The sequence below is a fragment of the Sinohyriopsis cumingii genome, chromosome 9 (genome assembly GCF_028554795.1).
Source record: "Sinohyriopsis cumingii isolate HCF-2022 chromosome 9, ASM2855479v2, whole genome shotgun sequence".
Classification (NCBI taxonomy): domain Eukaryota; kingdom Metazoa; phylum Mollusca; class Bivalvia; order Unionida; family Unionidae; genus Sinohyriopsis; species Sinohyriopsis cumingii.
This window is the reverse complement of record NC_142969.1, coordinates 40,659,113-40,673,352: the sequence shown is the minus strand read 5'-3', so window position 1 is coordinate 40,673,352 and position 14,240 is coordinate 40,659,113. Positions and strand designations below refer to the sequence as shown.

Below are 14,240 nucleotides of genomic sequence, written 5' to 3'. Positions count from 1 at the left end.
TTGTCATGAAGTTCAGGTTTGATTAACATTCATTTCGTTTTTCAAATCAAATTCATCTATCCCCTTACTGGAGGGCTTGTGACATCAGGCTTAATCATGTAATATTTCCTTACTGGAGGGCGTGTAACATCAGGCTTTATCATGTAGTATTGCCTTACTGGAGGGCTTGTAACACCAGGCTTAATCATGTAGTATTTCCTTACTGGAGGGCTTGTGATATCAGGCTTAATCATGTAGTATTCCCTTACTGGAGGGCTTGTAACATTAGGCTTAATCATGTAGTATTCCCTTACTGGAGGGCTTGTAACATCAGGCTTAATCATGTAGTATTCCCTTACTGGAGGGCTTGTAACATCAGACTTAATTAGGTTGTATTCCATTTCTAGAGAGCGTGTAACATCAGGCTTTATCGGACAGTATTCCTTTTCTGGAGGGGGTGTAAAAGCAGATTTAATCAAGTAGTATTCCTTTTCTGCAGGGCTTGTGACATCAGGCTTAATCAGAGAGTATTCCCTTTCTTGAGTGCGTTTTACATCGGGTATAATCAGGTAGTATACCTTTTCTGGAGAGGAGGGGTGTTAGTAAGGTGATAAACAGAATTACTCCTAAAATTAGTTTCTAACTACGTGAATACTCGCTACTAAAACAAACACTCATGTGTGGTAGTGTGAGTGACGAGGCAGGGATTATATCTTTACCTGGGTAGGTTTGATCAACATTGATTTTATTTTTCAAATTAAATTCCTTTATTGATCAGATAGCAATTTGTTTGCTCTGCTCCGGTTCATTCCGTTTGGAACACCTCTCTCAGGCTACCTATCTATATCTGTCTGCCTGTACATTTACCATTTCTTTTGCAGAAATTACAAACGGATATGTATTCCTTTCGTCGAATGGTTCCGATTACATGAAGATTGGGGATTCCCTTGAATTGACATGTGATGCCTACGAAGGATCGAAATATGATGATGTTCGTTTTTATCGAAGACCATACACATCGTATTCCATCGACATCTTCAACACAACCTCATGCATCTGGATGCAGTCGGATTTACAACGCCGCTACACCGTGACTTGTAAAGAAGACAGAGTATTTACACTTGTTCAGCATAACATACAAATTGAAGACCATCAAACCGGGTGGATTTGTGAGCGTTCCGGAATTAGTAATTTCTTTCTCGTAACAGTTGGAGGTAAGCATCTTCCTGTTACTAGTACTACAAGTAGAAACGTTGTTACTACAATAATTCCTATTTGTCTGATCCATGCATGCATGCATGCATCCATCGAGAGAGTTGTTCATCGCGTCTGCACAGTCTGCTTGTATGAGTGAAAAGTGTGAGCAATATATGGGGTTGCTGTGACGTCTGAGAATTTTTGACTGCCTTTCAATCACTTTCCACCATCTTTTAAGTCATCCCAATGGATAAAGTAATTAACTGAATCATGTTATAAGCGGATATTTACAATAATAACATGAGTTTTGTAAGTGTACCGATCATGATACATGCCAGATAAATCCTCCTTATATGGACCAGTGTATATTGTAAGTACGAAATTGCTATTCCTCCGAATAATGCATCTGACACCAAAGATGTTGGACACATATTCGCAGGCAAGGCTAATTTATTTATATGAGGGGAAGTAAATCATTCTTTGCTAAACGTATATAGTTGGGAATAGGTATGAATGGGCAGAGCTAGACTAGTCAACTTGGTAACACCGGTTTAAACATCCTCGTGTACCATATACTCTAGGCCAATTTGTAAATTTTTAAACCCAACCAACCAGTGCACCGAAAGGTATAGGCACTAAACTTTCTCGAAAACGTAGTTGATCTGTGTGTGACTAGAAGTTATATTAATAAAGGTTTCATACTTCAGTTCCTGTCACTACCGTGCAGCTAGCAGTCTTCCAAGAGAACGAAACTACAAGAGAATTCCTTTGTGATACATCTCCGAACGGAAGCAGACCACCGGCAAACTTTCGTTGGTATAAGCAACGTGGGCATGAGACACCGGAACTGATAGAAAACCATTCCATTCAAAATGAGCGACAGCCGGTTTCGGTCCCCGGACAGGCACAAGCAGACCTCGTTATTTCTTACAGCACGTTGACTTTCTCTGCTGACAGCTATCAAGAAATATATATTTACTGCACTGCTTCCAATCTAAATAATGTCGACAAGGATGTGCAGTCAAATATTCAAAGCACCAGAGGTAAATATTGTATATTTCCTTCCCTTATTTGAGATACAAAATGGGGGCTCTCTACAGATATCATGGACTTTTGAGACAGTGGTCGATGTAAGGTGAAGCTGTTTACATTTGCAACATGCACAATGGAGAGAATGTTCGTATACCTCTATGTTACATTCATGAATTGTGGCTGAAATTTTATTGGATATTGTACTTGTGGAAATTGTAAACGATCTAAGCACACTGCTAACTAAAATGACTGATCCCTTGCGTTCAAGAAATGAATTAGTTTAAAGTACACTATGTTTAGCAGCTATTAAAATAGGGAAAATGAATTTTGCCAAACTAGACAATACCAGCTTCTGAAAGTGAATGAATGAATTACCAAATATATCAAATATAAAAGAAAGTTATCGGCTCTTTTTTCACAAGTTACCTCAGGATGTGAAAGTGACCAAGCGGAGCTAGCAGTTTTTTGAGAGGTGCATATTTAAAGTAAGGCCATGCTGTATACTCTATAACCCATGATAACCCATAAATCATACGTCAAAATAAAGAAAATTAAAGGTTCTTTTAAACAATACCTAACATATGCAAGGTCCTTTTTCATATCCAGTATAACCAGAGAGGAAACCCATGGAAATTCTTTTTCTTTAAATTCTAACTCTATGCAAAATACGAAATAGGTGACGGATGAGTAACTTTGGTTCATGGCCGGCCATTCAAGCGTTCGCACAGTCTCACGCATTTTGATGGAAAATACACTAATTTTCTACTGTTGACGATGTGTCTTATTTGTGCACCATTTTGGGTTTGGAATATTTTCCTATTTTTGCATATGGAACAATATATAGACTCTCAGATAACGTTTCCTCACTTCTGATTTGAACAAAACGATGTCAAGAACTTTCAGTTATGGACAATTTTCGACTGCAAACATTGAAATGTAAAGAGAGAGAGAGAGAGAGAGAGAGAGAGAGAGAAGGAGAGAGAGTTTTCCGTACAGTTGAGAATTTTTTTAGTCTTTTCGAGAATTGCTCATAAGGCCAGGTTCACGCCGTAAAAAATATACAACTCGAACGTGGTCAAGCAGCTAGCTCGAGTTTAGACTCGAAGTCCCAGTGCTTTACCAGTCTCTAATATTAATTAGAATAAAAACTTGGATCATAGAACTTTCAACATTTTTATAATTTGCCTCCTTCTGCTACCTTGCTATCTTTCAATGACGTAGACACACCCTGAGTATCATGTACAGGTTTGGTCTTTTGAGCTTGGGTTTGACATTTGCTTTTTCAAGAGTTTTGAGAATACCAGATTTTTTCTCAGATATTTCAATGCATGAAACTGGTACACCACTCTTCCTGAATCGACACCAGTCCATGGTTAACCTCGCTGCCCAATGGACCGTGGTATGGAGAGAATGTATGTGTGGCACGCCGGTACACGTGAGATGTAACATTTATGTTGATATAGCTCCCAAAGTCACCGCTAAATATAGCTATGTGACGTTTTACTGTACTTATTAGAGCTGGAAATATCATATACACCTGTAAATATCATGCAGAAATTATATTTACTGACTGCTGTATTTAAATTTTAGTCGTGTTCTCCTCTCTCTCTCTCTGCTATAGCACTAAATTTGGGGTATGCGCCACAAGTATATACCTTTCTCTTTTAAGAATTTCTTAGATTTTTGTGATCATTTGTTTATGGGAAGTCGGTGCTGGGGATACAGTCCTCAGCCCGAATAATTAGCCAATTACTAGGAGCTAACGGCACGCAGTGCCGTGTTAGTGAGATTTCATGATGGCATGATTTAGTTCAGGTCAGAGCTGCATAAGTGTCCCTTTCGCCAAGTAATCCCTATTAAAATCAACTGAGTGCATTGATTGTGTGACTCCATGTGCAGTATTAATGATTGGGACTCGTAAAATGTACTGCAGAATAACTGAGAAGGGAATGTTCCGTCATCGGGATACGCCTTGTATTGTTGTAACGACGGTGAATAGGATGTAGAGTTAGAGGCGAGATGAACCTTACAGTCATCATTTGACTGACCTAGAGTAGCGTAGGGAAAGTAGTCCGCTGTATTTGCTGTTTGAGTTGTATATTTTTATGGCGTCAAATACTGGCGCTACGTTACGGAAATGTAACGAGGAGAAACCATGCAGTTGTGAGGTTGACAGGCAATTGTGAAATTGTAAATGTGTAGTTGTGATATGTGTGGTCATGCATTAATTAGAGAAAAAGTATTTATAGCGAGTTGGAATTTCCAGTTTACAGCAGTAGTTGTAGAGAGGCCCTAGGAAATCAGGGGAAAACAAGTGACTTCTAGCAGGATTCACGCCAGGGTTGAATTCGCTCGGTAAAGATACCCCTTTGGCTTATTAGATATTATTATTATATATTATATTATTACTATATTATATCCTCGAGTGTGTCAGCTACAAAATGCAGTTCTATGCCTTTTGTGGCTATTCACAATCACCTTTGCATATTGATAAGTTGATTGTTTTCTTATTTTAGTTTCTATTTTTCTTTACATTGATTAAATCAATGCAATACATACTTAAGATTTAAAATGAAAAATTGTTTTAGTAATAAAAGTAGAGCACTACAAACACATGGTTAGCTATGCCATTCACATAAACGCTGCCATTCACTTATCGGCGCACGAAAATTAATATGAAATAAAAACTTAGCGAAATGACGAACCAACAAGAAGTAATCAAACTATTTTAAAATATTTACAGTTGATCCAAGTCATTATTCTGCTTTAGTACCAGTACCACCGGCCATAAACTCTCTCTCTCTCTCTCTCTCTTATCCTTTGGTCACTTTGACACCCGTATCTTGCTTCGATGGTCGAGAGAGAGAGAGAGAGAGGGGGGGGGGGGGGGCTTTGGACATTCATATTTAATTAAGTATAATCGAATTTAGAACATTATATAGTACGTTTAAGAAACAACAACAACAACAAAACTTTAAAACATCACATTATGTGTACCACGTAACCGAGACATTTACCGTATAATGTCCACATGATTTGCAACTTTGTATCATTGATTATATAAACACTGTAGATAAATCCCAAGGAAGTTGCACACATACGATTACGGCGAACCATATTATTGTAGGTTTACTTTGTGTAACTTCAATTTCAAGGTTTTAATCCAGCCCGAATTCCTTTTCCACATTTCTGCATAGTTTGTCCGTTATGCATGACAGGGGAGGAGGAACAGAAAGCAGAAAGGATTGTGATGAAAATGTGTACCATATTAAATTTGGAAAACCGGAATTATTAATACTTTTAATCGTTATTTTCATACGTCACTAATGATTAATGTGTGGAAATTTATCATTGATCTAGTATCAACTGCAGACGGTCTCGAGAATGTTTATATATGCGTATTATTGCGATATGGGCGGATCACAATTTGATATAGCAATAATACTGGTGTATCAAATTGCCTTATACCACTACTTTAAATGCCATGTTATTTTTTAATGCATGTGGTATAAATATATATAAGTGTATGATTTAAGTCTGCAAAAAGGATTATCTTGGTTGAACTACTGACCGTCCAAAGGGAAGAACGAATTGAAGAGACATACGAGAGGAAGATGGTGAAGTACCTAGAAATTACAGAGAGTTGTAGAGCAAAAGGGTGGAAAACTTTGTTCCTCCAGGTGAAATTAGGATGCAGATGGTTTCCTGAACAGTCGAACTGGAGAATGCTCTCTGCTCTCTGTCTGAGACGTGGAGAAAAGATCTGGCCACCAACACAACCGGACAATGTCCGTGCACAACTATCGCCCCTCAATCTGATGAATGTATCGAGATAAGGGGCGAGACACCTGGGGAAGTATGGGAACTTAGGTGATGACTTCTTTGTAACTGCAGTCCATCTTTATATCAACACTGTCAAACAAAACGTGGTGATGCCTCTATTTATTTTTTCTTGTTTAGACTACGGGTTTCCTGAAGTATGGGCGTGAGGAGAAGGAAATGCTGAAAAAATACAAGAAGATGCTTCTTCGATGCATAGCCACTATCAACAGTAAGATACTTTGATTATTATGCTGTTCCAAATAACCTTCAATGTTTTCTTTTTTTCAAGACGCAGAAAAGGAGGAGGAAAAACATTCGACCTTGACGTTGACCTTAGTAATGATATGCGTATCTGGATTGTTTATAATTTTCGTGATTGTGGTAATCAGTGCGGCTATCATAAAAAGAAGAGGTAATATATAGTGTAGATCAGACACTGTCCATCTGAGCTGACTACCTCCCTCTCTCTCTCTCTCTCTCTCTCTCTCTCTCTCTCTCTCTCTCTCTCTCTCTCTCTCTATATATATATATATATATATATATATATATATATATATATATATATATATATATATATATATATATATATCACTCTAAGGTCTGAAACTAAGTAATAGAAAAGAGCGATAACTAACCAGTTTTGTACATTTTAACAAATAATTTATTTCCTTTGAATGCAAGAGTGAAAATTTAAAATGAACTTAAGAGTATTCTGAATTAAATCACAAATACTCCTAAAAGTTTTAGTACAAGTACAAATGTATAAAAGTTCCAAATAAATTCCAGTGCAGTGGTAAGTAAATAAATATATTGAGAAATTTCGGTGAATTCAAATTCCATTTCTGTCAGATTATCACCAGTAAATGCCAATATTGAATATGTTGATGTGCCTGTAGTCTCGAATATACTAACGTGCCAGTGGCCTGTAGTGTGGGAATGTGCTACTGTGCTACAGTCTTTTGATGTATCACACACACACACACACACACACACACACACACACACACATATATATATATATATATATATATATATATATATATATATATATATATATATATATATATATATATATATATATATATATATAGAGAGAGAGAGAGAGAGAGAGAGAGAGAGAGAGAGAGAGAGAGATGGATAGTTTACAATTTCTGTTCTGATGCAATCGTGCCATCTAGATATATGCTGGAATTATTGTTGTCACAAATATTAAAACAATTAATTAGCTATGATATTTAAAATACAGAACCAATACATGAACATTTTCATTTTCAACAGACTTTTAAGTATAATTTTTTTCGTTTAATTTTATAATTTCACAAAATCTAACCAAAACAAAACAGTAAAAAAAATAGTACATTGATTATGTGACAATGGCTTCGCGCATGCGTAAGTAAATAAATACATTGAGAAATTTCGTTGAATTCAAATTCCAGTTCTGTCACAATGTCACCAACTCTAAAAGTTACTTAAACAGTCACACTTGTGCATATTACACAAAATAGAAATGGAAAATTACTAGACTATGACGACTTGGGCTAGTGTAACAGACGAAGCCAGCTGTAAAGTGAATTATGTTATAGATCATGCGTACTGGCTCACATGCCTGTCTTTAAGATAGAGCAACGGACACTAAGTATTAGTTGATAGGTATTGCTTTATATAATTGGATTTTGCGGTGCTATTAGCTGAACCTGATCTGTTCATGCCTATCGAATACTGCAGGTTCTGTTGTTCCCGAGGTAAAATTTGTTTCTATACATTTGAGAATCGCCCCGTTGTATATTCCAGCTATTACATAATATAACGCAGATGAAAAATAAAATCCTCTTCATGACGACAAAATTAAAAACTCTGCGATTATGAAAGGGGTTTAATATATGCGCACGGAATACATGACATTTGTGAGAAAGTTGTTATGTGAATCCATCAATAGCCGCAGGAAGTTCGAATGACTTCAGGTAGAAGTGTTTATGGATTATGCACGAGAGCTGCATAAAACAATAATAATGAGAAAAAACAAATTGCACCAAACTTGTCATCTGAACGCAAAGGAAGTTCCATAGGAAGCCAGTGCGCACGAGGGACATGATAACAGTACAACATGAAAAGTGGGCCAAAGGGAATTCATAATTTAAGTGGCACAATGTCCAATTCCACAACTTAAATAAAGATCTGGTCTCAAAAGTAGTAGCCTCTTAAAGGTGTCAGTGGGGGTACACCAGATATCACACCATTAGAGATGGTATCTATAGAAAATGAGTTGCGCATGTTGCAGAACTGTATGATAAAAGTCCAAGGTTAAATGTTACTGACACATGCATACAAAATAGTTAATATATGTTGAAATATTTCTAGTGAAAATCAAACAAAATGAAGACTTCAATATATGATGCACCTATACCGAAAGAAATAAGAACATAACTACTTCACCCTGCAATACGCGCTTTGCTTGGAATTAATTAAGGAAGATAACAAAACGAATTTAGAAACAAATGTAACTAAAAAGTGTAGATATTAAATTAATAGAAATGTAAATGAATGTAGATGTTTCCAGGGCAACAGTCAATATTTTTATGTAATTTTTCTTTGGCATTGAATGCTATTGGAAGAATATCATTAGTTAAAGAATTTGGCAATTTCGTTCTTTAAAAGAAAAATTAGTCGAAACGATGACATTATTTGCAAGACTCTTTCAAGAACAGGAAAAAGTCGAGTATATACTTCCTGTTCAAAACCACAGAAAAAGAGTTTTTAAATATATTGAACAGTTGTACATTTGTATTGGGTAGATACCTTGTTGTTTGAAATCAACAAGTTAACACTTTGTTCTCATGTACGCTATTCTCCAACAAGACTAGATTTGACTAAGCGTTAACCCCGTCCAAAATTGAAATAGGCATTACCTCCAGGTACCTACATTTTTTATTTCATGTTATGTTCGTCAAATAGGTAAATCACGTCGTCCTTAAACGTTACATTGTTTATACAAATAAGCTTTGAGCTTATATATCTATTTCTCTATCTACCTATATAACTATCTATATAATTGCACGTGTGTGTATGTGTGTTTGTGCGTGTGTGTGAGGGATTGAAGAAGATAAATACAATAAACTGTCAACGAACAGTGCAAGACTAATGTTTAACTAACTGAAAGGATTTGTCTCTCATCGAGTATTTGTCAAACGTGAACACAAAAGGAGACGAGACAAACAATAAAGCGTTGAAATGACAAAAGTTTACATTATATCTAATGGAATTAAATCTTTAAAAGATCTGATGTTTTAATTCATCCTGACCTATCATCCAGACAGCCCCAATGTAGATAAAATCATCCAGAAACACTGGCCTATCGGAGAATCTTGTGACATACTAACGTTAATCCACCAGAACAAACCAGTAGTAGCCTACCACAAACCAAAAAACGTCAAAGACATTCTAGTCAGAGCGAAAATCAAGAACAACCTGGCAAATATGATGCCAGTGGTGTTTCAAGTTGCAAACCTGTCAACATATGACAGAGACCGGTACATTCTCTACCACAGCTACAAGCAAAAAATTGACAAATACATGGTCCAAACAGACCGTGCAAAACGGAAAATGTAATTTATCTCATCACATGTAAAATGCAAAATCATGTAAAATCTGCGGTTTTTAGTGTGTCGGAGAAACTGAAAAGCTTCACAAAAGGATCACTCTTCATATTTTTTCTTTTTTGGGGGGCACCAGACAGATGCCCCCACCCCCACCCCCACTTGTCCAAAAAAAGGAAATGTATGTGTTTTCCCCCAGGTGTGTTGCATGTTTTTTTTAAGAAAAGAATTCCGATAAGAAAAATATTTTTAAGATAATTTTTGACGGTGTATTTGTTGGATTTCCTAGTGTTTTCTACAGGGTGGTTCTTCTGAGTTGGTTTCTATCACCTTACTCGAAGTCCCATTCCTGATTTTCTAGTTGACCTTGGCTAGAGGTCACCTATATCCCGTCTTTGCTATGTGTATATTGCTATATGTATGTGTGCTATATATAGTTTTCTTTGTATTGATAGCCAGTTATTTCAAATTTTATCCCAGTTGTCTTACAATCTTATATTTTATTAATGGTTATATTTATTTCAAATTTGGAATTTGGCGAAGAAACGGTGGACTATTGGTTTTGAAAGAAAAAAGAGGCTATTGTTTTATGTGTGTGTTGGTCTGTGTCGTTCTTCGCTTAAATTAATATGATTAGGTCGGTTGGGCTCGAGCAGGGTCCACACTTTCTTTATTGACTGTATTTCTCCGTGCTCGAGTTAGTCCGCCTTCATATATTTAAGATTATGTTCCACAAAAAAAAAAACCAAAAGGTAATTTTTATATTTATTTCCCGCTAAATGGGGATAGATACACAGTACGGGAGCAGTGTAACAGAGACAGAGTGAATTAGGTCGAGAGTATTTACGAGTAGTTATTTCTTCGTGTTGTACGCCTGAGTTTCCCACCTGGGGATATTTAACAAAACTCTTTCACGGGCCTGTTCACTTCGCGTAACGCCATGTGACGTAGCCTCGTGACTACATTATCTCGTACTTCCCCCATTAGGGATCCCTGTCCCTCCGTTTTTCTCATTTCCTATACCCATTAAGAATGAGAGAATGATGAAAGAAAAAAAAAACAAAGAAAAAAAAATTAAATAATTTTTTTTAATAATAATAATTTAGGTTTAGGAAGTTATATGACTGGAAGATTTGAGAGTCATAATAACAATTTATGTGTGGGATATTTCTACAAATATTTAGTTTTAGGAAGTTATATGACTGGGAGATTTTTATATTTACTTGTTAAATGTTTGAAATTTAAATTGAGATTAAAATTACAGAATTGAAATTATTTTATTTTTTTAAATATTTTTTTTAAATTATTTTTTTATTTCTCTATCACTATGATCTGGCCACAGGCTTTCATTGTGTTTACAATATATTAAGTTATTTTATATAGTGTTTCTTTGTCAAATCTCCCATCTAAGTATAGTAAGTTTTCTTTTCTATATCTGTCGTTCTTACTAATTTTCTCTATAACTCTTAGTCTTTCTACTTTTCTTTTCTCGCACTGAGTGATAGCATGATGTTTGCTAAAAATAGTTTTTGTACACAGTGGACAATTTGGCGGTACTCGGACCATATGCCGTCGCACTGCAACCTCTCCCGTCAACCATGCATCATGAATGTATCTGAAGCAGAGGCTTTGTATTTTAAGGGAGCCTAGTTTAACCCAGTGCCCCCATGGTCTTTCCCAATTAATATATAGCTTATCTTCTTCTACTTTATTTTTATACTTTTTTGTAGTTATTTCCCTTATCCATTGGTATGTAAGTTTATCATCTAGTTCCTATAGCTCTTTATTATCTCTATACATCTGTAATAGTTCTTTAACATATCTAAATCTTCTAGGTACTTCTAGTTTTTTTTACAAGTTTATTATTTTGATAGACCTCTCTTCTGTTTCTCATAAAAAAAAACCAATATACATATATCCCTTCCCACGGGTATTCTGGCTATGTTTGTATTTTTTTAATCTATTTAGAATATTAGCATGCTTAATTAACATTGGATTCAGTATTGCTAGTTCTCCTTTTTCCCTTGCTTTATATAAAGTTTCTTTTTTTACATAATGTGTTTTAAAATCCCAGATATAGTTAATGATGGGTTTATCAATTTTTTGCAATGTTGTATTATTAATGTCGTTTGACTTTAGTATATAATTAATATTTGGATATATGTATGTTTTGGCCACTTGGGCCCGTTCCATGAGGCAGAGTGGCGTAAGTGCCCAGATGTTCACATGTTTGTCTATTTTTTTCTCTCATTTCCTTACAGTTTGCTTGCTCTTCTCCTTTTCCGAAATATATACCTAGTGCTTTGATTTTGTCCTTGATCTGATGGGGGGGGGGGGGGTGTGTAATCCAGAGTGATTTTCCTTCCAGTTTCCTATTTTTAGTATTTTTGTTTTTTCATGGTTGATTTTTGACCCCGAGGCTTTTCCAAATTTTTCAAATTCCTGTATCAAGTATTTATAGGAATTAGGGTATTTTATGAAGTTTGTACAATCATCGACGTGTTGTAACATCTTTATTTCCTCTTTTATGTTTGAAACTTTTATGCCTTCAATGCTTGTATTTAGTCTTATTTTTATACTTAGTATTTCTATTGCTATTACATATCATAACATAGATAGTGGGCATTCTTGCCGCACTGGTCTTTGGATTTGAAATTGCTCAGTACTAGCTCCGTTGACCTGCACTTTTAAAGTCATTTTGTTGTACAGGATTTTGGTCCATTTTTGGAAATTGTTTCCAAAACCAAATTTTTCTAGCGCTTTTTGTGTGTAGTTAAGCTCTAATCTGTCGAAAGCTTTATCCTGGTCAAAAAGTACCATGGCACCTTTTTGACCACATTCATTTAAATAATCTATAGTTGTTCTTATACTTAAGATATTGTTTTTTATATCTCTGCCTTTCGGTCCACAAGACTGATTTGTATTAATTATTTTGTTCATCCCCTTCTTAAGTCTTTCTGCTAGTAGTTTACTTTGTATTTTATAGTCATTGTTTAGGAGAGAGATGGGTCTCCAATTTTTTAGGTCTTCTCTATCTCCCTTCCCTTTATATATTAAACTGATTATTCCTTCCCTCATACTTTTTGTCATGGCTTCATTTCTTAGTAAAATGTTGTCGAACAACCATTCAAGAATGGGCAACAACTCACCGCTGAATTTTTGATAGAATTCTGCGGTGAGTCCATCTCCACCTGGGGATTTCCTTTTGGTTAGCGTCTTGATTGTATTTAAAATTTCTTCGTCGAGGTGAGTTCGTCACACAAGTCTTTGTGTTCTGACGATATCACCTCGCATTCAATTTCTTTTAAATAATCATCAATTGTTTATCTTCTATTCCTTCTGTTTTGTATAAGCTAGTGTAGTAGTTTTTAATGTGGTTCAAGATTTTACCTTTGTCTGTTGCTATCTCATTATTAATTATTTTCAAACTTTCAATACACTTTTCTCCTCCTCTTGTTAATTCTTCTCTTCTATAGAGTCCGTCTGCTTTTTTGTAAATTTTCCTGCTCTTATCTCTCTACCTGTTCCTTCTTCTTCCATTATCTCATTTAGTCTTTTTTGTAGTTTTTGTAGCACTTCTGCTGTGTTTCGTTTTCCTAGTTGTATATTTATTTCTTCTTTTTCCATTTAAATTTCTGTTTCCTTATTTTTCCAAATGGTATTGCTTTCTTTTTAAATGTGTTTTTAAGCTGGTCCCATTCATTTAAAATATCATAATCTCCCCTTTCTATAAACTTTTTAATTTCTTCTCTTATCTCTTTAATAAAATCACTCTTCATAGATCTGATTGGATGACAAAGAACCTGGACAGAAGTCCAGTTGCAGAAAACTTCTCTTCCCCTGGCCACGCTTTCAGTGATTTACCACTAACTGCAATTGCTTAAAACCCCGTCTGAAGTTCCGAAACCAAGAAAGAAAAGGAATCTTGTTAAAACACTGCAAGCGAAACGGTTCAAACCAAGAAGACAAGAAAAGGACAACAGCAATGAAATAGAATCAGTATCTGTTTACCAGAATCACTTGTTTAATTGTTCATTCATTTTGCTCATTACACGCTCGCTCAGCTATAGCCCCAATTTATTTTTAACTTCTAGGTATTATTATTGTTATGGACATTACTCGCATTACGGCAACAATTACATGTCAAGGATATAATCTGCAGTTACACAACTTTACAATCAAAACAGATGTCGCTTTAGCACCTTCATTTGCAGGTGAATACCAACTTGCTTACAATACCATCAGTCAAGTGGGAGGCAACTAGTCCAAACGTTTTCAAGATTTTATTCCATTCAATATAGAAGCATAAAATTTGTAATTTCAATGCTTTGTTATTGTCTTGTCTCTGTTTGGTGTATACGTGGCTTATATTGTAATACCTAACTCAGCAAACCAAAATATTAGGCACTATTAAAAAGTACATGCCTTTTCCAATAGTAATAGTAATAATGATAATGCAAAAACATGAAACAAAGTTAGAAAAACACGAGGCAGTTCACTATGTTGTAATACCTTAATGGTATTGTGAATGGAGTTTTGCATGCACATTGTCCAATTAATGTGTGAAGATTATTTGATGAGTAAACGTTGAGATGCGAGATAATGTTTCATTTGCGA

General features: G+C 35.4%; 1 protein-coding gene across 2 annotated transcripts in view; it reads left to right on the top strand.

Annotated features, from left to right (window-relative positions):
• LOC149791607 (uncharacterized) overlaps positions 1-14,240 on the top strand; it is a 29,420-nt gene that overhangs the window by 3,584 nt on the left and 11,596 nt on the right. For both annotated transcript variants that reach the window (XM_089970159.1, XM_089970160.1), the window contains exons 2-4: positions 861-1,193; positions 1,884-2,219; positions 6,320-6,442. In XM_089970159.1, the coding sequence (XP_089826285.1) occupies positions 861-1,193; positions 1,884-2,219; positions 6,320-6,442 (792 nt within the window). The remainder of the gene's footprint in view (positions 1-860; positions 1,194-1,883; positions 2,220-6,319; positions 6,443-14,240) is intronic.